The sequence below is a fragment of the Suricata suricatta genome, chromosome 13 (genome assembly GCF_006229205.1).
Source record: "Suricata suricatta isolate VVHF042 chromosome 13, meerkat_22Aug2017_6uvM2_HiC, whole genome shotgun sequence".
NCBI lineage: Eukaryota > Metazoa > Chordata > Mammalia > Carnivora > Herpestidae > Suricata > Suricata suricatta.
The window spans coordinates 21,124,021-21,150,994 of NC_043712.1; the positions used below are offsets into that span (position 1 = coordinate 21,124,021).

Below are 26,974 nucleotides of genomic sequence, written 5' to 3' on the forward strand. Positions count from 1 at the left end.
TTTCTTTATAACATTGACATCATTACCAGGGAAAAAAATTACGCCAATATAATTAAAACTGTTAACATTTTATAGGAAAAAATATTTGTCCAAAGATATTTGGACATTTTCAAGTTTTATTATTTTTACATAACTGAGAGAGGTAAATGTGTTATTGTAACATATACGTGGTAGGGAATCAGAAGTCACTGCTAAATAAATATATTTATAAATATATTGGCCATTTCAAAATTAGTCTGTATTCAAACATCCTCAAACTTTTATTCTTGCTCATGGTATTATAGTTTCTTCCTCGTGGATCACACTCCATGATATACTACAAATATGATACAAATCAATGGCAAATCTTGAAAAAGTTGTAGGATACTGTAAAGTTCATGAAAACAGTGTTGAGGTACCACTCAAATAACAGGTAAAACTATTGTCAAATGAAGACATTGTAATATTAGATTAGTTACAGATAAGAGAAAGAGAAGGGTTTGAATATTAAGTCAGAAATGCCTTGGGAGTATTTTGGTTAAATATTTTTTTTAAATATCTTCTTTATGGTCAAAGGTGAAGTAATGACTAATATGCATGAATTATATAATACAGCATGTGGGAAAATTCTGACAAAACAGTTATGAGTATAAGTTAATATAAACAACATTTTGTTTAGATATAAAATTTAATTTTTATAACTTTATTCCATTTTTTAGAGAAAATATAAATGCTTTTTTTTGCTATAAACGTTTGGTCCTCATTTTATATAAATTAACTCATCTTTCCTTTGTACCATTTATTTTTGGGTAATCAAGACCTCTTATTTAATATTCATAACACTTTCAGCAAACTCTTGGGAAATGATGCAAGAAACTATCGTTTGTCCAAATTCAAGGAATATTGAATTTTGTGAAAGATTGAGAGTCACCAAGGAAAAGCTTCAGAGAGGAGATATGCTTAAGATGGGCCTTGAAAGATAGGATTTTGATAACCTGAGAAGAATAGCAGGGCATTTTTCAGAGGCACACTGTAGACTATGGGGTTGAAGAAATACTTTTTGTTTATTGATACTAAAGGCAAAAACAGGAGCACCTGGGTGGCTCAGTCGGTTAAGCATCTGACTTCAGCTCAGGTCATGATCTCACTGCTCGTGGGTTCAAGCCTTGCGTTGGGCTCTGTGCTGACAGCTCAGAGCCAGAAGCCTGCTTCGGATTCTGTGTCTCCCTCTCTCTCCACCCCTCCCCTACTCACACTCTACCTCTCTCTCAAAAATGAATAAATTTAAAAAAATTTTTTTAAAGAACAAAAAACGTATTTGTTGGTTGTCACAAGTTTAATAATTCATAGACATAGAAAATAAAACTAAGCCATTTTTGTACTGCTAAGTGGCATACTGTATAAATTATGTGGTATCATTTTTGTCCAACACACACACACACACACACACACACACACACAAAGGTTAGCCTAATCTACTGAAAGAATTTTGTGGAAAATACATCAAACTATAACTGTTATTACTGGGAACCTTGATTTTCTCAGTTATGCGTTTCTGGGTTATTTGATATTTTATAATAAGCAGGTATTGCTTTTAAATAAATATAATATAAATTTAAAAGCATAGAGAATTTTAATATGCTGAATGTTGATAGTAAGTCTGATAAACATATTAAATGATTTTATAATCTTTCTTACATAGAATATAGTTAGAAAGAAGTTTTGCAGAGATGCTTTATTGCTTCGAATCCCTTCATGTTTATATCAAGATGGAAATTATTATGCAGGAGTTATTGATAATAAGTATCGGAGGCCGTGGATGAGAGGTATGTTTTATTTTTATTTCTCAAAAGTTGATTTTAAAAATAATTTCAGAGTTTAGCACAGTAAATTATTAAGAAAATACAGTGCTTTCTTATAAAAATGCATTGCATTTATTCATATCAGAATTCCAAGAAGGTTACAAATTAACATTTTTTGACAGAATTTAGGTGACAAAGTAGGGAATTGGGAAGCTTATACTAGATATGAATAGAACAAATAAAAAATATGTAGATATGAAATCATAAAATATTCTAGCATTGTAAACATTTATTGTTTTATATAATAGGATCTTGTTCAACTGTAGGAGGGGTACTTTAAAATGTAATGATACACTGGGTATAAGACTATTTTTAAATGTATATATACAAAATGTTATCTTTTGCTCTTATCGTGGATTTAAGAAGAGGTCGCTTTCCATAGAGGAGTCAAGTCAGTTAACAATATTTATTTAGCATATATTATGTACTAGGCACTATTATGTAGGTGCTGAGGACAGTTCCTAATAAGACAGAAATAGTTCCTTCCCTCAGTGGATTTTCAGATTGGTAAGAAGGATGCAGCAAAAAAACATTAAATATATACACTAATGTCTGGTATTAATAAATGTATAGACAAGGGGCGCCTGGGTAGCTCAGTTGGTTAAGCATCCGGCTTTGGCTCAGGTCATGATCTCACAGTTCGTAGGTTTGAGCCCCGCGTCGGGCTCTGTGCTGACAGCTCAGAGCCTGGAGCCTGCTTCAGATTCTGTATCTCCCTCTCTCTCTGACCCTACCTTATTCCCACTGTCTCTCTCTATCTCTCAAAAACAAATAAAGAACATAAAAAAAAATAAATGTATAGACAAGACACAATAGTATAATGTGATATGAAATTTGGTAGGGAACACTACTTCCTAGGATGGTTTGGGAAGGGAGCAGACATTTGAGTTGAGATGTGAATGATGAGAAGGCAACAACCATAAAAAGATATGGGGGAGAAAGCTTTCAAGCAAATGCAAAGTTCCTGATTTAGGAATAAACTTGTGTGTAAGAACTAAAAAAATAGGCCATTGTGACAGATTAAGGAAAAGGGGATATCTGAGAAGTAGGCAGCTTTTGAAAGATTTAAAGTGTTGTATACCATAATATGGAGTTTATTTGTTTATTGGTTTATATTATGGCTGATGCAGTAAATCATTGAACGGTTTTTAAAAAGGGAGTGACATAACCTGATTTATGCTTTAGAAATATCATTCACCACCAATTTGACAATAAACTATTAAAAAAAAGAAATATCATTCACCAATATTGATCTATACCAATAGAAAATGATTCACTAATAATTCCCTTAGTATGGAAGGGGTAAGGATTGGGGGACAAGAGTAGAGATGGTAAAATCAATCAGAAAGCTGTCAAATTGGTTCAGAATTTAGACTGCTAAGGAAATCTATACTCTACATAAAAGATGATGGTGGCTTGAACTAGGCTTATAGTAATGGAGGTGTGAGAAGTATTTGAATTGAAACTATTTTAGAGGTCCAGCCAACAGTGAGAGAACTAAAGAAAAAATAGAACAATAAAGACTTCCTTCTAGGTTTTTGATCTGAGCAAGTGGGTGGAGGGCAGTGCTGTTTTCTAAGATAAGGAAAGGCTCCTGGGAAGCCAATATGTGGCTGAAGTTAATAGCTCTGCTTTGGCTGGGTCAAAATGCCTATTTAGGCATCTAAGTGAAGGCATCAAGAAGGCAATTGGTTATATTAATCTTGAGCATGCTGGAGTTTCAGATTGGAGTGATCATATATAGATTATACATAAGCTTATGGAACTGGATGAAGTCACTGAGAGCATGAGTGTATATAGAGCAGAGAGCCTAGGACAGAGCCCTGGAACATTCCAACAGTTAAAAGGCAGAACCAGATTATACAAGTAAGATAGAAAAACCAGATATTGTGGAATTCTAAAAAAAAAAAAAAAAAAGTTTCAAGAAGGACTAAGCGGTCAAGAGTATTGGTCCCTGTTAAACTATCAAATAAGATGAAGATAGTGGCCATTAGTTTAATTAAATGTAGGTAATCGACGACCTTGGTAAGAATAGTTAAACTGGAATATTTGGTATGGACGTGTGATTAGAGTATGTTGAGCAAAGAATGAGAAGTGGGATATGAGGTGGTGAACATAGGCAAATCTTTTGAGGAATTTTACTATGAAGTAAAATAGAAAACCGAGGCACTAGCTGAAGGAGAATTGCAATAAAAACAGACTTTTCCCACTTTTTTCATTCCTTTTTTTTTTTTTACATACGTGGTTTAAAAAATATGTGTCATAAGCAAAGAACTATACAATGTTTGTTTGCCAGTGGAAATGATCTTGGTAAAAAGAGAAAATAGTAATGTAGGAAAGAAAAAGCATAGCTTAGTGAAGGGGGATAGTATCAAAAGCACAGTTGCAGGAGTTGGTGTTTTATAGAAGCCAGAGTATTTCTTCCATTATGATAGATAGAAAATCAGGGTTTGTAGGTACTTAGTCCAATGAGGTGGTGGAAGATTAGGTAGTTCTTCTCTGTATTAATTTTCTATGTGGAGTCATGGCCATAGACTGAGAATAGGTAGGGAGATGAGTATCAAAAATTTTAAAAATGAAAGTGTTACATAATTGTCTTAAGGAATGAGAAAGCATACTATTACCAGCTATCAATATTTGATACCTACTTGAAATTAATGGTCATGGGTGGCACAGTTGGTTAAGCCTCTGACTCTTGATCTTACCTCAGATCATGATCTCACATTTCGTGGGTTCAAGCCTCACATCAGGCTCTGTGCTGATGGCCCAAGGCCTGCTTGAGGTTTTGTCCATCCTTCTCTCTGCCCCTCCTCTGCTGTACATGCTCTCAATCTCTCTCTTTCTCCCTCAAAATAAATAAATGAAAACTTTAAAACATTAAAAAAATATATTAGGCATAATCTGAAATGAGTTCATTTGGCATGACTGGATGACTTTTTTCTAATAATTTTCAGCTGTTCTAGTGTGTATACATGAGGTGCAGAGTGGGGGTTTTCCCAAGGGAAAAAGAGGCAAGGGAATCAAGAGTCTTTTAAAGAAATAGTTATGGATCTGGCTATGGAGACTAATGTGTGTAAGAAAGGAAGTGAGGACATGAGGGAGGATGAATATTGTAAAAATGGAATGAATCTCAATCAGGTTGGAAATAAGAAGAAAAACAGTTTTCATTAAACTGCTTCTCCAAAAGTACAGAAGGAAAAATTAGTTTATAATTCATTCCTATTTCTTTTCCTCTTTTTAAAAACATTGATAACATTAACAGCCAAAATTAATGGATATTCCTTATTGGATATTATTATTTATTTATTTATTTATTGGATATTACTGGCATGTCAGACCTTGTTCTAAGCAATTTATGTGTTTCATTCCACTTAATCTTCACAACAGAATTAAAACACCATTATTATTATTCCTAATTTATAGATGAGGAAACCAAGATACAAAGCAGTTAAGAGATTTACCCAAGATCATACAGTTAATAATAGCACAATACAAGTATTAAAAGCTAAGCAGGATGATTCCAGAACCTGTATTCTATTTTTTTCTTTTTAAGTTTATTTTTATTTATTTTGAGAGAGAGAGCAGAGGAGGGGCAGAGAGAGAGAGAGAGAGAGAGAGAGAGAATCCCAAGCAGGCTGTGCACTGTCAGCACAGAGCCCAATGGCAGGGGTTCGATCCCACAAACTTTGAGATCATGACCTGATCTGAAATCAAGAGTCAGACACTTAACCAACTGAGCCACCCTAGTGCCTCCAGAACCTGTACTCTTAACAATTAAACTTTCATATATTTTTTAATTACATGCAAACTCAGACATTGAGTAATTTGTCTGAAATAACTAGTAAGAAGTAACATTGGTAGTAGAATGCAGGTCCTTTGACTCTTAACTTGCCTCAGTTGCTTCTTCTGACCTTAGTATATGACATAATCCTTCCTTTAGGGAACCAAGGGTCTAATTTGAGAGACAAGCGATAGATACCTAAAATTTTTAAATATGGCTATTGTGATTATGTATCAGAGTGAGTGCTATTGACAATATTATGGCCCTTCAAGGAGAGTATCAGAGTGAGCTGAAATGGTTAACAATAAAAGATTTATGAGGAATAGTACAAGCTGTTGAACAGGACTCTCTAGGATGGTAAGGCTGTATGAGCAAAGGAGCAATTGTAAGGATGAGGATGATATGTGCAGGTGATATTGTTCTGACTATAGTTGAGGGGTTTTTTTTGTGGGGGGTGAGTTGTAATAATGAGATGATTATTTAAATTTAAAATTTTTTTAATGTTTTATTTATTTTTTGATACAGAGAGAGACAGAGCATGAGAGGGGGAGGGGCAGAGAGAGAGAAGGAGACACAGAAGCAGGCTCCAGGCTCTGAGCTAGCTGTCAGCACAGAGCCTGACGCGGGGCTCGAACCTACGAACGTGAGATCTGACCTGAGCCAAAGTCGGAGGCTTAACCGACTGAGCCACCCAGGTGCCCCGAGATGATTATTTGAATATCTGGAATCTGGTATAATTTTGGGAAAATTACATTTGTGAACAAAGAAAGATAACACCATAATATAAAAGATTCATATTTAGCTTCCTTTTATTAAGTGTAAAAGAAAATTCTAGAAGCTAATGTTTACCATTCTCCTTTCTAGCTTCAGCTCTTTCAGTGTGGGGAATGACAGATCTCTCAGTCTTGGATCAATGGAAAGCAAGTCTCTTTGTGGAGGATTTCCTTGAGAAGTATGTGTCCTTAATCTCAATTTTCCCTTTAGGAGAGAAACATTAAGTTCTCCAGACACTGAAGAGAGAAGATCCTTTCCTTTGTACCGTAACAGATTTTATTCTTTATCTGAAGAAAAAGCCCTAATCTGAACCACAAGGGAGGATTTATACCCTCTTAAAAATTTTTTTTGTTTATTTATATGAGAGGGAGGGAGGAAGAGGAGAAGGAGGAGGAGGAGGGAGAGAGGGAGGGAGGGAGAGAGAAAGAAAGAGAGAATCCCAAGCAGGCTCTCCACTATGACAGCACAGAGACCAATACGGGGCTTGAACTCATGAACCATGAGATCATGACTTGAGCAAAAGCAAGAGTCAATTTTCTAACTGACTGAGCCACCCAGCCACCCCAATTTATACACTCTTTTTATCTTTTCCTCATTTATCACATATTAACTCTTCCCTATGCATTTGTGTTGCAAAAGACATGAAAATAAAGCAAATATGTTATTATGCTTTTAATTAGTAAGTAAACTTCTTGTAGAAAGTATCTATAGAATACCTTATATTAAATCCGGTTTTTTGGGGGGCGCTTGCATGGCTCAGTTGGTTAAGTGTCTGACTCTTGATTTTGGCTCAGGTTGTGATCTCACAGTTCATGGGATTGAACCCTGTTTTGGGCTCTGCACTGACAGCATGGAGCCTGTTTAGGATTGTCTCTTTCCCTTTCTCTCTGCTCCCAACCCCACTCATCCCCTCTCTCTCTATCTCTCTCAAAATAAATAAGTAAATTTAAAAAAATAATAAAATAAAATAAGTCTTTTTTCCTATAGTATAAATGCAGATTTAAGGCTATTTTCTAACATATTTTGTCAAAACATTACTTATTATTAGTTCAGTCATTCCTCAGATATTTATTATATATCATCCTGTGTGATGCAAAATGAATAAGACACAGTCTCTGCTCTCAACACAAGAAACTAGGGACTAGAGATTTATAAACAAATAATTACGATATGGAAAGTATAATGACAGAGGTAGGAACACAGAACTTAATATAAGGAAGAACATCTAACCCAGTCTACATTTTTAATATAGACATAAATTAGAGATTTCAGTGCAAACATAAATAATTTACTCTGTTGCTTCACTTTGTACAAAGAGTGCTGATCAGGGGTGCCTAGGTGGCTCAGTTGGTTAAGCATCTCTTAAAAAAATTTTTTTTTAATGTTTATTTTTTTGAAAGACAGACAGACAGAGCATGAGCAGGGGAAGGGCAGAGAGAGAAGGAGACACAGAATCTAAAGCAGGCGCCAGGCTCTGAGCTGTCAGCACAGAGCCTGACGCAGGGCTCGAACTCTCGAACTGCGAGATCATGACCTGAGCCGAAGTTGGCCACCTAACCAACTGAGCTTCCCAGGTGCCCCGGTTAAGCATCTTTTTAAAAAATTTATTATTTATTGTTAAATTAGCTAACATACAGTGTAGTCTTGGCTTCAGGAGTAGATTCCCATGATTAATCACTTACATACAACATCCAGTGCTCATCCCAGCATCTGACTCTTGATTTTGGCTCAGGTCCCAATTTAGTGATTAAAAAAAAAAAAGAGTGCTGATCAGGTCTAGGAAGGATATAATTATTATTCGCATTTTCAGGTTTTTAGTAATTTAAGTTGTCCTTAGTTGTGCTGGAAAGAAACAAATAACGAATTTAAATGTGTCCAGACTCAAAATACAGAGAGGCCCATTTCTTTCTCTCTCTCTCTCCCTCTCTCCCTCTCCCTCTTTTTCTCTCTTTCTTTTTTAGAGAGAGATAAGAGTGTGAGCTAGGGAAAAGGGTGGAGGGGGGGGGGAGAGAGAGAGAGAGAGAGAGAGAGAGAGAGAGAGAGAGAGAGAGAGAGAGAGAGAGAGAGGAGAGAATATCCCAACCAGGCTCCATGCCTAGCACAGACCCCAACATAGGGTTTGATTCCACGACTCTGGAATCATGACCTGAGCTGAAATCAAGAGTTGGTTGTTCAACCAACAGAGCCAACCAGGTGCCCCCCAAATACCATTGTATCATCTAGGAATTTAAAAGTCAGATTAGGAAGACAATATATAAACATTAGTCATAATTAAAAATTAACTATAAAAAATTAACCATGTAAGGATTAAATGATAATATAAGATGACCATCATAAAGTCTGTCACAAGGCCTAAGGCCAACACAAAGTATCTATTGCATGACTGAACTGAGCAGTAAGGAAGCAGGAAGGTGTAGCTCTTCTCCATGAATTAAAAGATGTGGATTTCAGGTTTTGATTTGAAAAACCAAAATCAAGTACTACCTACTTTGACAAGTTATTGTCTCTCTTTGACCTTCATTCTCTTTGTCATTATAATGAAGCTAGAGCAGGGCTTCTCAAACTTTAATGTGCATATGAATCACTTGGGATCTTATTAAAAATGGAGATCCTGATTCAATTGATCTGTTTTGGGGCCTGAGATTCTGCACTTCTAATGTGCTTCTAGGGGTGCTGATGCTGCTGGCCCAAGAAACTACTTTAAGTAACAAGAAACAAGATGATCTCTAAGATCTCTTCACCCTATGAGTTAGATTGGTAGGGCTGTGCATTTATAAGCAGGAGAGATCAGCTTCACCCAGAAGTAGGAATTGAGCTTGAGCTGGACATCGAAGGAGAAACTGACTAGAAAGTATTGCAGGCAAAGGAAACAACGTATCTGAAGGCATAGATCAAGAATATACCATAAGTTCCAATAAAGGCAATGGTATGGCTACTTTGATTCAAACAAGAAAGAAATGGGAGGCCCTGAAAGAATGGGCACCCCACCATAGCTGACTTTCCATTCATTTTGCAGCACCAAGATAGAGTCCACGACAAAGAAGGTGGACCTGTGGCACCACCTAAAATCACATTTACATTTCTTGGCTTCTCAGTAGCTAAACATAGCCATGTGACTAAGTTCTTCCCAATGGGTTATTAAAGCAAAAGAGGCTTATTCAGTCTCTGGGGAATGCCCTTAGAAGGAAGCAGCATGTTTTTCTTCTTCACTTTTCTCCTTCCCAATGCTGAAATAGAGATGTAATGACTGCCTACAGCAACCAGCTTAGATTATACTGACAAGAACTAAATGTAGGAGTCAATGAGTGGAACAAAAGGAGCTTTAGGCCCCCGGCAAATTCCAAACCGTGTTACTAGCCATGAACTTCTACACTCCACTTTTTCTGTGTGTTTAAGTCATTACTAATTTCAATTTGGTCTCATGCAGTAAAATTTAATATTTAATAGACTATTTTTAGAGAACTTTTGGCTCACAGCAAAATTGAGCAGAAAGCATAGAGATTTCTTGTGGTAAAATTTAATTTTAAATAATTCAGGAGCCGCTGCAGTTTTGTTTCTTTATAAATTTAAAGGATAAACCTCTGATCATTAGCACTAGTTAGAGTTCCTAAATCTTGCTTTTCCTCTCTTTCTCACCTCTCTTTGTTCCTTGTTTCTGTTTTTGTTACTTATATTGATTCTAAGACCTCAATCCTTTTAAAAACGTGTTGGTATATTGTGTTTTAACATTGACGGGCATTTTCTGACATGTGTTCCTAAAAAATCTTATGTTCTTCAAAATAACACACTAAAAATAACAGAACATACAAGAAAATTTGCTTCTGCAACTTGTCAAAGCTGCAACTTACAACAGAACACTAATACAAATAATTATTCTAGGGGTGCCTGGGTGGCTCAGTTGGTTAAGCGTCCGACTTCAGCTCAAGTCTTAACCTCTGTGCTGACAGCTCAGAGCCTGGAGCCTGCTTCAGATTCTGTGTCTCCCTATGACTTTCTACCCCTCCCCAATTTGCAATCTCTCTCTCTCTCTCTCTCTCAAAAAGAAACAAACAAACCACTAAAAAATTATTATTCTAATTTATTTAAAAAACACCAGCATAGTTCAAAAGACATGTTAAGTTCCTAATAAATAAATAAATACATATTAGAGTAAATATAACACTTACTTAAAGCTTGTTTGACAGGATAAAGAAGGGGTTGAGGCTATCAAATTATAGAGATAAGGGCAAAATGCAAAACATCAGGGAGAACATGTGATAAGCTTCTTAGTTTCCAGGAGAGAGCACATAGCCAAGTAGAGTCAAAGGAAGATCATGTAACAATATCCTCTATTCCTCTGTGGCTTGCTATATTCAGATGAATGCAGTTGAATACAGGGCATTGCACATATATTTATTTCTCATACACCTCCAGTACACATAACAGTTATGTGAGATGAATATAACTATCTCAATATTAAATATGAGAAACTAAAACTCAGATTAAATAATAATTGGAGCTATTCAGATATTCAAACACCAGTCTGTTTAACTCAAACCCTATACTGTTTGGTTTGCTTTGGCTTATATTACAGCTTTATTGTGCTATAACTCATATCCATGTAATTCACCCTTTTAAAATGTCCAACTCAGTGGTTTTTAGCTATTCATAATGAGTTGTGCACTGATCACTACATTCAACTTTAGAGCATTTTCATCAACACAAAAAGAAATCTTGTACCTATTAACATCCAATTTCCATTTTTCCCTCTCCTCTGAACAGGGAACTACTAGTCTATTTCTACCTTTCTAGATTTGGCTATTCTGGACATTTCATATAAATAGAATCAAGGTAAAAATCATACATCAATTCCAATGTAGGAAGGGGGTATAGTTTCCCCAAACCAATAATCAGTGCTCTGACACCAGCTGGTTATCCTACAATTCAACTCAATTCTGACACTAGATCCCATGTACTAAAGGCTCAGTCCTACCAGACTGCATCCCCCTTTCCCCCCACTCACACTCCACTTGCAAGTCCAGATCTATGCTTCTTGGAGGTTCTAACAACCCCCTTCTTGGATTTGATCAATTGGCTAGACAGACTTGCAGAATTCACAGAAACATTTAACTTACTGGATTACCAGATTATTATAAATGGATATAATTTAGGAACAGCCATATGGGAGAGACGTATAAGATAAAGTATGATAAAGGTGCATGGATCTTCCATCTCCTCTACCACCACACCACTCTCCCAGCATTTCCATGTGGTCGCTAATCCAGAAGCTCTCTGAATTTCATCCTTTGGGGTTCTTTTTTTATTCTTTTAATGTTTATTTTTGAGAGAGAGACACACACAGAGACAGAGTGCAAGTAGGGGAGGGGCAGAGAGAGAGGGAGACACAGAATCTGAAGCAGGCTCCAGGCTCTGAGCTGTCAGCACAGAGCCTGATGTGGGGCTCGAACCCACGAACCTTGAGGACATGACCTGAGCTGAAGTTAGATGCTTTACTGACTGAGCCACCCAAGCGCCTTCCCTTTTGGGTTCTTATGAAGGCTTCATTACGCACACATGATTGATTAAATCATAGGCCATTGGCAACTGAGTCAACCTCCAGCCCTTCTCTCCTCCTGGAAATCAAAGGGATGGGGCTGAAATTCTAGCCCTCTGATCACATGGTTGGGTCTCTGGGCAACAGGTGGTTTTCCGAAAGTCACTTCATTAACATATACCTTTATCACTTTCAACACTTAGGAAATTCCAAGGGCCTTAGGAGTTCCTTGCCATAAGTGGAGATGAAGACAAAATATACATTTCTTATTATAAAACAATAGAACACATACAATATGGGATCTTTTGTGAGTAGCTTCTTTCACATAGCATAATGTTTTCAAGGGTCATCTGTGTTGTAGCAGATATCAGCACTTCATTTCTTAGGGGGCCAAATAATATTCCATTATGTGGACATGGCACATTTTATTTACCATTATAGACATTTAGGTTGTTTTCAGTTTTTGGCTAGTATGAGTAATGCTGCTATAAAGATCTGTAGACAAGTTTTTGTGCATACATATAATTTAGTGTCTCTAGTAGTGGAATTGCTAGATCACATGGTAACTCAGTATTTAACTATTTGAAGAATTGGCACAGTATTTTTCAAACAGCTGTACATCTTGCATGCCCACCAGCAGTATATGAAGGTCATCATTTGTTTATATCCTTGCCAACATTTGTTATTTTTCTCTTTCTGATTACACCTATCCTAATGGGTAGCTCATTGTATGTAATTGGACTTTTGATTTGCATTTTCCTCATGACTAGTGATGTTTAGCATCTTTTTATGTAATTATTAGCCTTTATAGTCTTTGAGAAAATGTTTATTCAAGTTCTTTGCACATTTTTAGTTACTTTATATGTTTTTTATAATTGAATTTTAGGAGTTTGTTATATATTCTAGATACAAGTCCCTTATCAGATACATGATTTATAAATATTTTTTTCTATGGATCATCTTTTTGCTTTCTTGATAGTATCCTATGAAGCACAAATTTTTTAATTTTGATGAAGTCCAATTTATCCATTTTTTCTTTTTTCACTTGGGCTTTTGGCATCATATCTGAGAAGGCTTTGCCTAATCCAAAATTATGAGAATTTACTCCTATTTTATTTTCTAGGAGTTTGCCTGGAATTTTTTTTTAAAGACACAAATCAGATCATATTATAACTTACGGACAATATCCCATTGCACGTAGAGTAAAATCCAGAGTTCTTGTCAAGTGTTATAATGTCCATCGTGATCTGGTCCCTGCCTATGTATCTAACCTTACTCTGTTCCAGTCGCCCTGATCTTTCTGCTTTTCTTAGACTATGCCAGCCTTATTCCCCAGAGTACACTACCATTTTTCAGGTAGCTGTGGAATTATCAACTCCTCAGCTGGCCATTTACTAACTACCCTGTCTAAAATATACCTCTTATCAACCCTCTGACTGTTACTTGCAGTCCTAATATTTTATTTTATTCATAACAGTTTTTCCCCACCTGACATTATATTATTTGTTTGTTTGTTTGTTTATCATCCCATTAATAGGTAAGCTTCATGAGGGTAAGAATATTGTTTTGCTTTACCACTCCATTCTCAGTGCCTAAAATGATGTTAACACATTATAGACAGTAAATATTTCTTTTAAATTAAGGAATTAGTGAATTGGAGTGGATGAACTTACCCAAGTACCATGATATGGAAAGAACCAAAACACCATCTAGATTGGAAGCCTGGGAAATATCAGTATGTACAGGTTAGGCAGAGGAGGAGACACCAGTGAGGAATGAATAGATAATATTGGACAAGGAGGTTAGGAGGAGATCCAGGAAATACTTTTCCTCATAGAACATTTATATTTAGGGGAAGATATTTCTTTGGGTTTCCTCAAAAACTGTGCTACCAAGGATTATTACAAGTGATGACCCTATCAGTAGAATTTAAAACCAAAAAGATAACTGTGATATAAGTGCTAAATTTAGAAGTGTATATTCACATAGGAATCAATGATCTTATGAGTAATATGGACCTGCATGAGTTGAAAAAAATTTTCTTGTACCTGGCATTTTCTTAAAGAGTAAAGGAGAAACTTTAGAGAATTTTCTATATGTGGTTTGAAGATAGAGCATATTCATTTTTCTTCAATTATATTGGGGAGTTATATTGATTTTGGCTCTCTCAGTCTGTGTAGGGAATTACTGAGGCTAAAATATTTTAGGATATCAGGGAGAAAAAGGTATATTAGAATGTGTAGCTAAAAGGTATATTGGAATGTGTAGCCAATAATATATTTGTTAGAAATTTTATTAAAAAGATCTCTTACAAGGAGGCACGTGGGTGGCTCAGTTGGTTGAATGTCCAACTTCAGCTCAGGTCATCATTTCACGGCTTGTGAGTTTGAGCCTGGCATCAGGCTCGCTGCTGTCAGCACAGAGCCTGCTTTGGATCCTATGTCTGCCCCCTTCCTCTCCCTTCAACCATGCTCTCTCTCTCCCCCACCCTTCTTTCAAAAATAAATAAACCTTCTTCAAAAAAATCTCTTGTAAGTCCAGATATCCCAATGTTACAGGCAGTAGAAGATATACCTGGATGAATCAGGAAACAGGCAAAGTATGGGCAAGGTCAAGGGATACAAAAAATGTGCCTAGGCTCAGCAACTGCAGGAAGTTGTTAACATTCTAAGCTTGAAGCAGCAAAGGGACTGAGCAGTAATCAAACCAGTAAGAACTGCAGCTAGCTGTAGGAGAGCAGGTGTCTGACAAGAGATGTAACTGTTGGTAGAAGAATGTAGCCCCTTCAAAACTGGCCCAGAAGAAAAGGATTTGGGAAGAATAATATCCTGACCTCTCTTTTTTCTCACCTTTGATCTCCTGCCAATGCTTCTTATTAGCTGAACCCAACCAGAAGCCAGAGGGCAAGGGAGCTTAGTTTGGTCATGGAGATCAGCTTCCTAGTTTGAAGAACAGAATATAAAAGGTTGGATAATGATATGGAAAAGCAGACATTGAATACCCAACACAATGGCAATTTGGCAATGCATGACAAAACCTATAATCTGCATACCTTTAACTTCATCATTTCTGTTTTTAGGAAACATTTTGAGAAAACAATTAGGCAAGTGCATAAAGATATTCCTTGCATTATAAACGATTACAACAAATTTAAATTGCCAATAATAAGGAACTGTTTGAGTGAATTATGGTTTACCAATACAATAGGATCCTGTTCATCCATTCAAAAATAAAGTAAATGTACATTGATTGACACGTAAATGTACTCATGTTTTACTGTTTACCAGAGAAGGCAGGTTTTATGATACTATGTACATGAATCCACTTTTGTTTAAAAACATTCAAAAGTAATTGAAAAAGTACATAATTTTTTTAAATCTCTTGAGTATTGGGGCTATGGGTAATTTTTCTCTATATCTGTTGGAGTTTTGTAATTTTATGACAATGAACATATACTATTTGTTAAATAAAGATGTTTAAAAATAAGGCATACATAAAATCAGTAATTTTATAATGTCATAGAAAAACAGTCACAGGAATGGTGACCCAGATTAACGGTGAATTTGAGGAAGCTGTTCCAAGTTCAAACCCAAACTCCCAGACTGAAGTAGAGGAAGCCAGTTTATACACCATTGAGGACTACACTGAAGACTTTACACCTTTCAGCAGTTTAGAAAAATGTTCAGCACTTCAAGCACAGAATAAAGGTAAAACATTTGTTATTTCTATCGTAATAAAACATACCTTACTAACATACAGTTGTTCATTTGGTGAATTTTTTGTTTTATTGGATTTTTAATTTTTCTATTTTATTAAGGGTATCCACCTATAAAATTATAAGTCTAAGCTTTGCCACATTATGGAAATACTTCTCTTTCATCTTCATCCCCTTTTTGTGAATTTGGTTGTTTTTGAAGTTTATGTGTGCTAGGCCTCAAAATCGCATCAGGGACTTGATCATAGTGTGTCCACATCATATTACTATAATGATACTAGCATCAGTGCACACATGTGATGACACAGCAACCTGGTACAACTTTAAAATTGTAGATTATTAAATGATGGCTATAATTTATTTTCCAAACTATGCTAAAGGTTTTCCATCTCATCTAATTAATTTATGTGACACAATAATTCAAAGGAGAGTTGGAAAAGTTGTAGTATTATATCAGGAAATTCACCTAGTTTTTACAAACTTACCATAAATAATAATTAAAATACATTTTATCCAAACTATATTCCAAATTTTCATCTTCCTAGAGAGTATTGGATTCTTCCAACTGTATAAAAACTTGCTGGGGCACTTGGGTGGCTCAGTCGGTTAAGCGTCCAACTTCGGCTCAGGTCATGATCTCACGGTTCGTGGGTTCGAGCCCCACGTCAGGCTCTGTGCTGACAGCTAGCTCAGAGCCTGAAGCCTGCTTCAGATTCTGTGTCTCCCTCTCTCTGACCCTCCCCTGCTCATGCTGTCTCTCTGTCTATCAAAATAAATAAAAAACATTAAAAAAACATTTTTTTAAACTTGCTGAGAACTACTTTTCTTGTATGTGGTATAATCTATCCTCTTTTAAAGACTTAAAGTTTAAGGTACACGATAGCTTGAGCTACAATAATCTAACAGATAAATAATATATAATAATTTGGTTCTTTTACTACTGTTTTTATATAAATACATAAATTGTGTATAAGATTTTAGTGTTGACCAATAGGTGTATGATGACATAGGATTAAATCCCTCTTATATTCTGAGATGAATGAGAGAGTAAGAAATTTCATTAAAGACCAAACTTGAGAGAATGATGTATTAGGAATAATCTGAATTTGGAATCAGAGGACTTAATCATAGTTTCAATCTACTCCTAAAAAGTGGTGTAATTTAGGGATGGTTATTTTAAAAATTTATGGTTTTCAATTTTCTTCTATAATTTCTTTTGATTTATTCTAATTTCTTATAAAACTGTGGGGATTATGAGGCACCTGGGTGGCTCCATTGGCTGAGCCCCTTAATCTTGATTTCAGGTCAGGTCATGATATAGAGTCGTGAGATAGAGCCCTGTATTCAGCCCCAAGCTGAGTGTGGAACCTGCATAAGATTCTCTCCCTCTGCCCCTCCCCACTGCTAGTGTACTCTCTTTCTCTAAAAATAAAAAATTAGAAATACAAATTAAAAATATAAGGATCAACTAATATATATGTACATGTAAAGAGATGGTGTATAAAAATAACAGATACACAAACATAGCTATTATTAATGTGGAAAACTAGAAGCTGTTATTGGCAATTTTCATAATATCTATCATCAATTAGAGTCAGAAGCTTCTTTAACTACTATTCACTGAATGAAAACATGCTTGGGTTTTCTAAATATATATGAATTGTCCATATCCTATATTGCCTTGGGGGTCTTATGTCATTAGACATCATTTTATAAATTTACATTTGCAATTTGGTTTATTTTCTTTGTAGCTATATAGATTGCTACCAGATTAATAGATACTTTGGTCTCAATGTCTAAATCAAAAGGAATGTATTATGCTTTGAAATTCAACTGATGCTGTAAATTCTGTTTTATTTTCTTTTTTATTATTTTTAATTTTTTTAATGTTTTATTTATTTTTGATACAGAGAGAGACAGAGCATGAGAGGGGGAGGGTCAGAGAGAGAGGGAGGCACAGAACAGGAAGCAGGCTCCAGGCTCTAAGCTGTCAGCACAGAGCCTGATGCGGGGCTCAAACCCACGAACGTGAGATCTGACTTGAGCTGAAGTCGGAGGCTTAACCGACTGAGCCACCCAGTCTCCCCTTATTTTCTTTTTTAATGTTTATTTTTGAGAGAGTGAGTGAGTGAGCAGGAGAGGGGCAAAGAGAGAGGGAGACACAGAATGTGAAGCAGGCTCAAGGCACTGAGCTGTCAGCACAGAGCCCAATGCAGGGCTTGAATTCTTAACAATTTTCTTTTATTGTTTGTTGATTTGTTGATATATACTAATTTTTCCACAACATTCACATATTATTTATCAATAAACGTTATAATTTTATGACTATCCTTTAAGACCTCCCAGTAATATATAAGAAAATGTGAAGGTAGGTTTATTTTTAATTTAATTTAATTTTTTCCAAATTTTTATTTAAATTCTAGTTAGCACATACTGTAATATTAGTTTCAAGAATAGAACGTGGTGATTCATAACTTACGTATAACACCCAGTGCTCCTCATAACAGTGTCCTCTTTAATACTTAGTATCCATTTAGCTCATCCCCCATCCACCTCCCTCCATCAACCCTCAGTTTGTTCTCTATCCTAAGAGTCTCTTGTGGTTTGCTTCCCTCTCTCTCTTTTCTTTTTCTCTTCTCATATGTTCATGAGTTTTGTTTCCTAAATTCCACATGTGAGAGAAATCAAATGGTATTTGTCTTTCTCTGACTGATTTTGCTTAGCATAATACACTCTAGCTCCATCCACGTCATTGCAAATGGCAAGATTTCATTATTTTTAATGACTGCATGATATTCCACTGTATATATAAACCACATCTTTGTCCATTCATTAGTTGATGGAAATTTGGGCTCTTTCCACAATTTGGCTATTGTTAAAAATGCTGCTACAAACATCAGGGTGCATGTACACCCTTCAGTCTGTATTTTGTATCCTTTGGGTAAATACCTAGTACTGCAATTGCTGAATTATAAGGTAGTTCTATTTTTAACTTTTTGAGGAACCTCCATACTGTTCTCCAGAGTGGCTGCACCAGTTTGCATTCCCACCAACAGTATAAAAGTGTTCTCCTTTATCTGCATCCTCACCAGTATCTGTTATTTTCTGTATTGTTAATTTTAGCCATTCTGACAGATGCAAGGTGGTATCTCATTGTGGTTTTGATTTGTATTTCACTGATGATTAATGATGTTGAGCATCTTTTCATGTGTGTGATAGCCATCTGGATGTTTTCTTTGGAGAAACGTGTATTCATGTCTTCTGTTCATTTCTTAAATGGATTATTTATTTTTTTGGTGTTGAGTATGGTAAGTTCTCTGTAGATTTTGGATACTCATCCTTTGTCAGATATGTTATTTGCAAATATGTTCTCCCATTCTGTAGTCTGACCTTTAGTTTTGTTGTTTCCTTTGCTGTGCAGATTTTTTATCTTGATGAAGCCCTAATAGTTCATTTTTGCTTTTGTTTCCTTTACATCTGGTGGCATGTCTAAGAAGAAGTTGTTCTGATCTGTGTTCTCCTGTAGGATTTTGATGGTTTCCTGTCTCACATTTAGGTCTTTCATCCATTTTGAATTTATTTTTGTGTATAGTATAAAAAAGTGGTCCAGTTTCATTCTTTTGCGTGTTGCTATCCAGTTTTCCCAATACTATTTTGAAGAGACTGTCTTTTTTCTATTGGATATTCTTTTCTACTTTGTCAAAGATGAGTTGACCATATAATTTTGGGTCTATATATCTGGGTTTTCTATTTTGTTCCATTGATCTATGTGTCTGTTTTGTGCTGATACCATACTATCTTGATTACTACAGTTTTGTAATATAGCTTAAAGTCGGGAACAGTGATGCCTCCAGCTTGGCTTTTCTTTTTCAGAATTGCTTTGGCATTCTGGGTCTTTGGTGATTCCATACAAATTTTGGGATTGTTTGTTCTAGCTCTGTGAAAAATTCTGGTGATATTTTGATAGGAATTCCATTAAATGTGTAGATTGCTTTGGGGAGTATAGATATTTTAACAATGTTTTTTCTTCCAATCCATCAGCGTGGAATTTTTTCCATTTCTTTATGTCCTCTCCTCTTCAGTTTCTTCCATAAGTGTGGTTTCATAGTTTTCAGAGTACAGATTACTTTCTTTTTAATTTTTAAAAAAAGTTGTATATGCACATAGTTTAGAGAGTCAAATAGTTATTCAAAGTTTATAATAAAAAGCAGCAGTCCTCTGGCTTCATCAGCCACCCACATATTTTTTCCAGCTTTATTGAAGTATAATTAAGAAATAAAATTATGATATATTTAAAGTGTACAATGTGGTGATATTACATACATATACATTTTGAAGATTCTCATCATTGAATTAACACATCCATCACTTCTCTCTCTCTCTCTCTCTTATTTTTTGGTAAGAACACACTTAGGTTCTATTCTTTTAGCAAATTTCAATTATATACTACAATATTATCAACTGTAGTCACCATGTTACACATCAGCCCTTATTCTGGAAGTTTGTCTGTTTTACCAATCTCTCCCTATTTCCTCACAGCCTAACCCTATGACAGCCACCATTCTACTCTATGTTTTCATGAGTCATACTTTTTTTTAAAATTTAGATTCAACATATAAGTCATACCATGCAGTATTTATTGTTCTCTGCCTGGTTTCTTTCACTTAGAAAAATGTCCTTCAATGTTCATATTGCAAATGGCAGGATTTCCTTCTTTTTTAAGGTTGAACAGCATTTGTGTGTGTGTGTGTGTGTGTGTGTGTGTGTGTGTGTGTGTGTGCTTGTGTAAAACATATTTTCTTTAAAACACATTTTCTTTATCAATTTATCTATGGACAGACACATGTTTCCATACCATGGCTATTGTGAATAATGCTACAGTGGGAGTGTATACAGATACCTCTTTAAGACGGTCATTTTGTTGACTCTGTTTCTTCCTTTATAACATTTATATCTTTTCTTTGTCTTATTGTGCTGACTAGGACCTCCAGGACATTGCTCAATTCAAGCAGTGATGGTTGCCATCCTTGTCTTGTTCTTGACAGTAAGGAACATGTTTCACCATTATGAATGATGTAAATATCATTTCAATGGTGAATCATTTATAGTGTTTACATTAGCTTCAATGGTGAAATGTTGGAAGAATTTATTGGGTTGAGGAAGCTCTTTCTGTTCTGAGTTTGCTAAGAGCATTTTTTTTTATCATGAATGAAGACTGAATTCTGTTTTCTGCATCTATTAAGATATCTGCATCCTAAATGTATAGAATATCCCTTTATTAAAAACATCCAAATCTATAATTTAAACATAAATAATTTTACTCTTGAGATCATATTGTATCTGTTTTGTATTATTTTTAAATGTTAACATTATCTTGGGAACATTTCAGTACATAGTTATCTACAAAAGCATGGCTTTTCAAAATAAGTCAGTCAGAGAAAGACAAGTATCATATGATTTCACTCATATGTGGAATTTAAGAAACAAAACAGATGAACATAAAGGAAGGGAAGCAAAAGTAAGATAAAAACAGGGAGAGAGGCAAGCCATAAGAGACTCTTAAATACAGAGAACAAACAGGGTTTCTAGAGAGGTGTTGGATGGGGGGATGGGCTAAATGAATGATGGGCATTAAGGAGGGCACTTGTTGGGATGCACACTGGCTGTTATATGTAAGTGAAAAATCACTAAATTCTACTCCTGAAATCATTATTGCACTCTATGTTAACTAACTTGGATTTAAATAATAATTTTAAAAAAGCATGGCGCTTAATGACTACAGTTTTAAATCCTATGTATATATCATACATTTCCCAATTTGAGAACCCTAATTTTTTTAATTAAAAAAATTTAATGTTTATTTATTTTTGAGAGACAGAGAGAGACAGAGCATGAGCAGGGAAGGGCAGAGATAGAGGGAGACACAGAATCTGAAGCAGGCTCCAGGCTCTGAGCTGTCAGCACACAAACTGTGAGGTCATGACCTGAGCCAAAGTTGGACACTTAACCGACTGAGCCACTCAGGTGGCCCACTAATGTTTTTAATTTCAAATATGTACATGAACGTATTCTTCCATTTCCAATTCTTTCCTTAGAGTGAATTTGTGGAAATGGAATTATCTGATATAGGTATTTCTTTTAGCTGTTTGTCCATTAGCATGATATGAGGATACCCTGTACACAGCAGCCTTATCATCATTGAGTATATTACTACTGATATTATGTTAATACATTTTAACCAATGGGATGGACAAAAAATTATGTTTTTACTTGTATTTTAAAATTTACTCATGTTTACTGGCCATTTGTAAATTTTTATTTTGTGAAATGATTCTCATTTTTATCTATTTTTCTATTCATATATCTTATTAAATTTAAGAATAGAAGACATATTTGTCAAAAGATATATTTAATATATATTTAATTTGAAGTTTACTAGTTCCATCCGTGTTTTCCTTTAAAGTTTCTTTCATTGCTTTTATACTTAAAAAATTCTTCCTTAAGTTAGATAATATTTATTCATATTTTCTTTAAGGTTTTCCTTAATGTTTTGGTATATCTTTAAAAGTACAAATATTGAGGTGCCTGGGTAGCTCAGTTGGTTAAGCATGCAACTTCAGATCAGGTCATGATATCATGTCTTGTGGGTTTGGGCCTGCGTTGGCTCTGTGCTGACAGCTCAGAGCCTGGAGGCTGCTTTGGATTCTGTGTGTGTGTGTGTCTCTCTCTCTCTACCCCTACCTGGCTCATGCTCTCTCTCTCCCATTAAAAAAATGAATAAATATTAAAAATATAAATAAATAAAAGTAAGGATAAAAATATTTTTTCCAAATGTTTTGACAGTTGTCTCAATATTATTTATGGAATAGTGTTTCCTTTCTCTATTGATTAGAAATGGCACTTAAAAATATGCTAAATCCTTGCTCACATTAGAGTGTTTCTGGATTTTTGATTATATTCTATTGATTTCTCTATAATTGTATCATACAGTTTTAACTAATATATAATTATAACATGTATGAATAGTATCTTCTTTTATGTTTTTAAATTTTTCCCCTACCTTCATGTCCTTAGTCTTCCAGATTTACTTTCAGTAAATCAATTTTCCAAGTTCCAAAACCAGATCACTTGACAAATTGAAATGTCATTGGGATTTTTTACATTTTTTTTTTATCACAGTTAGTCTTACTAGCCAGGAAAATGGTTTATCTGGGCTTTTATTCAGTTTTTTAATGGTCTTTATTAAAGATTACTTTCTGCACATTTTTGTTACATTGCTTCTTCGATGTTTGTATACTTGTCACCATTATGAATGAATTTTTCCATTAACTTTTGAGGGTTTTATATGTTTGAAAACCATAGATTTTATAACTTTTTTTATCAGACACCTAGTAAACTCCTTTATTTGCTTTTATTTAGTTATCTAGTTTTCTTAGGAAGACAAAAGAATCTTCTGCCAAGAATAAACCTGTCTTTCCTGTCTGTAGACCTCTATTTTCTGTTTCTTTTCATAGTTAACTAGTTAAAATTTTGTTTCTGTATGACAACTTAACTCTCTCTTACAATATAAGAAAACAGCCTCCTCATATCTGTTGGTACATAGAAGAGCGGGCAGAGGGTAAGAACTCCAGGGAATGTTGTATAACCTTAAGACTATAGGAAGTCGTATCCTTCCTAAAACTATTGTGTTGTTACAAAGAACATTGGTTATGGTGTGATGCTGCCCTCAAGTGGCTCCATCAAAAAGGGTGCTGGGAAATCAAGACTTCATAACTGATAACGAGATGTTCCCTTGCACTCGCTGAAACACTAGGATGAGCCCGTTGGAAGGGAAGATGGCTAGAGGGCCTGTGTTTGGAAGTGCACAGTGGAGACAGGGATATAAACAAATGCTGTTTGGGTTTTTGCTATGAATGTGACTTCGTTAATACTTACGGAATGGATGTACGTATGAACCATCTTTAATGGTCTCACATAGGCCCTATTTAGACATGGATTTGATTGGCTGGCTTTCTTTGGTATATAAAAGAACTATGTCATTGGGAGCTCTTGGCCATGAAATTATCAGGTTCAGTAAGTAATCTCTTAGGAGGTCCATTTAAGGAACCGGTTTTCTTGGCATTTCAAGGTAGCACCAGGCAAAGGGATGTTTCCTGGCTGCCTTTTTTTTTTTTCCTGGCTGCCTTCTGAACACCACATATTTATTAAACATATGCATACCAATGATGTAATTGGTTATGGGAGACATTACTCCATGCTATTCCTCTCTCAGGCCATTCTAAAATTACCTAACTGAAAGGCAACTACCCAGAATCAGAGACTGGTGCTCCCTCTCAGTGGGGCTTTTGCTGTTGTTTGGCTTTCTGAGAAGTTCCTCATCTGGACTTACATTTTCCTTTTCCTCTTTCTACTCAGGATCTCACTGAAGAATGGGAGCAAGTTTTATGTTCCCTCCCTTGGCTCAGAAACTGTTTAAAGCACTGACACAGTTGGCTAAGATTTTAAAGTAACTTGAACATAGAAGAGTGGGGATAGGAGAAATTCATTCCAGCAATTACCTGTTAGCTATAATATTTCATAACATATAAGATGTATCACACTTCTTAAGAAGATACTTGCCGTATAACTTTTGTTGTAAATTGACAATATTCTATTTCTATTTTACAATAGAAACAATTTTACAATAAATACTTTCTATTTTACAATAGAAAATTTTGTTTTTAATGTTTTTTATTTATCTTTTTAAGAGATGAGAGAGACAGGCAAGCAGGGGAGGGTCAGAGAGAGAAGGAGACACAGAATCCCAAGACAGGCTCCAGGTTCTGAGCTAACTGTCAACACAGAGCCTGATGTGGGGCTCGAACCCACAAACCGTGAGATCATGACCTGAGCCGAAGTTGGATGCTTAACCAACTGAGCCACCCAGGCACCCCAGGAAACAATTTTTTTCTTATTGCTATTTTTAAAAATATTTTATTTATTTATTTATTTATTTATTTTACCATTTCCTATATCTCAGAATCTCTGGATATGAATTAGAGACTTTAAGAGGTAAAGTGATTCCAGGCACCCGGGATGGTCAGTTGGTTAAGATTCTGGCTCAGGACATGATTTCTATGGTCTGTGAGATTGAAGCCTGCATCCGGCTCTGCACTGGCAGTGTGAACCCCACTTGGGATTCTCTCTCTCCCCCTCTCTCTGCCCTTCCCCTACTTGCTCTCTATCTCTCAAAATAAATAAAAAACTAAAAAAAAAAAAAGGAGGTAAAATGATGCAAAGAAAAGACTAGGTTCAGCAAAAGTCAAATGCTTATATTTCTTTACATTGCTTAGGCTATCCCTGGTTGTTTTGAAGCATAAGGCCATAAGATATTTTTCTCCACTGATAAATCTCTGTTGAAAATTTAAAAAAAAATGGGGGCACCTGGGTGGCTCAGTCGGTTAAGTGTCCAACTTTGACTCAGGTCATGATCTCATGGTTTGTGGGTTTGAGCCCCACATCGGGTTCTGTGCTGACAGCTCAGAGTCTGGAGCCTGTCTTCAGATTCTGTGTCTCCCTCTCTCTGTGACCCTCCATTGCTCACATTCTCTCTCTCTCTCTCTCTCTCTCTCTCTCTCTCTCTCTCTGAAATATAAATTAAAAATAAAAAAACTTAAAAAAAAGAAAAATAAAAAATGAAGCATTACAACTCTTTCAGGATGTTTGGTTACTACTCAGTGTACTAAGTAATACTAAAATCTATTGAGCTTTTACCTATGTGCTAATCCTATGCAACATGCTCTGTATGCACAATACAATGAAGAACTAATGAATTTAAAGTGTGTTTGAAAACCCCAGCTATATCTAATGGCTGACTGCAGTAACTATCTAGGTCCCTTCATGTAACTTTTAGATTTTTTTCTTATTCCTTTATATTTCTTTTTTTTCTTCCAGATTTTTTTATTGATGAAGAAATGATTTTTGTAAATAGCTTGATGACCTATAAAAGTCAGCTACCAACTTTGCAAACTCTGTTGAGTAGGCTAAAACTATATTTGATAAAGGAACCCATTTTAGATTTCAAAGAACAGATCTTCACAGAAGCTATCTCCAGGTACCTAATTGTCTAATGTTGTAAATATTTTTTAAAGGAGAAAATATTCGGGGTGTGTCACTTGGTTAAGCATCCAACTCTTAGTTTTTAGTTCAGATCATGATCCTAGGGTCATAGGGCCAATCCCAGAGTCAGGCTCTGAGCTGAGCATGGAGCCTAGGTAAAATCACTCTCTCGCTCTTCCTCTGCCCCTCCCCCACTTGTGTGAGCTTTCTCTCTCTCAGAAAGAAAATTAAATAAAGATGAAAATATTCTTCATATGCTTACAAGTCTAGATGTTATCAATAATATTTTATTATTTCTTTATCTCAACTCCAGTTTTAATCATTGTGTAGTTTGATTGACTACATTTAGTATGTACCTTGCTTTTTATAAACACTAATTTAATGTTTCATTTTTTTAAGGGAATGTTTCTCTTTTCAAGAAGATTTGAAAGATTTTTTGAAAGAAGATTTTTACATGGATAAAGAGAACATTTGTCAGGAAAAGCTAAAAGATGCAGTAGGTTTAAATGAAACTGTAATACTTGCTTTCAGTAGTATTTTTGTAAAAGTTAGTAGAGCACATGACTTTTAGTAATATACATTGACCATCTACTATTGTCAAGTTTAAAAAGATTTGGTAATGAGTTGAATATATCAATAACAGAGTCAGATTTAAAATAGTGGTTCTAAACTTCAGCCACACATTGGAATTAACGGAAGAGTTTTAATAAAATACTGAAGCCTAGGTCCTACTCAGATATATTCTGATTAAACTGGTCTGTTATGCAGCCCAGGTATAGTGAATTAGAAAACCTTTCTTAATGATTTTAATAAATATACCTGGTATAAGACATTAGGTGGCCATGTTCTAATTTTAAAAATGGAGACAAGCTAGAATTGTTGATTTTGATTTGCGAGTTAAACAGAAAACAGTATGCACTATATAAGAGAAGTGATCTCATTGAGGTAGTAAGAATAAATATGGTCTGAGACTTCATTTTAGGTGCGGCCAGTGGTTAGTAAGAAAGATAGCATCTTTGCATATTAGAGATCAAATTTAGGGATACCTGGGTGGCTCAGTCAGTTAAGTGTCTGACTTTTGATTTCAGCTCAGGTCATGATCTCATGGTTTCTGAGTTTGAGCTCCACATCAGGCTTTATGCTGACAGCATGGGGTCAGCTTGGGATTGGTTTGGGATTCTCTCTCCCTCCCTCTCTGCCCTTCCCCTGCTCACTCTCTCTTTCTCTCTCAT

General features: G+C 35.4%; 1 protein-coding gene across 1 annotated transcript in view; it reads left to right on the forward strand.

The window, feature by feature from the left end:
* The first annotated feature begins 6,509 nt into the window (after positions 1 to 6,509).
* Positions 6,510 to 26,974, forward strand: part of SHOC1 (shortage in chiasmata 1) — a 74,800-nt gene continuing 54,335 nt past the window's right edge. The window contains exons 1-4 of the mRNA XM_029921146.1: positions 6,510 to 6,574; positions 15,452 to 15,636; positions 25,578 to 25,737; positions 26,142 to 26,256. Of these exons, the coding sequence (XP_029777006.1) occupies positions 6,510 to 6,574; positions 15,452 to 15,636; positions 25,578 to 25,737; positions 26,142 to 26,256 (525 nt within the window). The remainder of the gene's footprint in view (positions 6,575 to 15,451; positions 15,637 to 25,577; positions 25,738 to 26,141; positions 26,257 to 26,974) is intronic.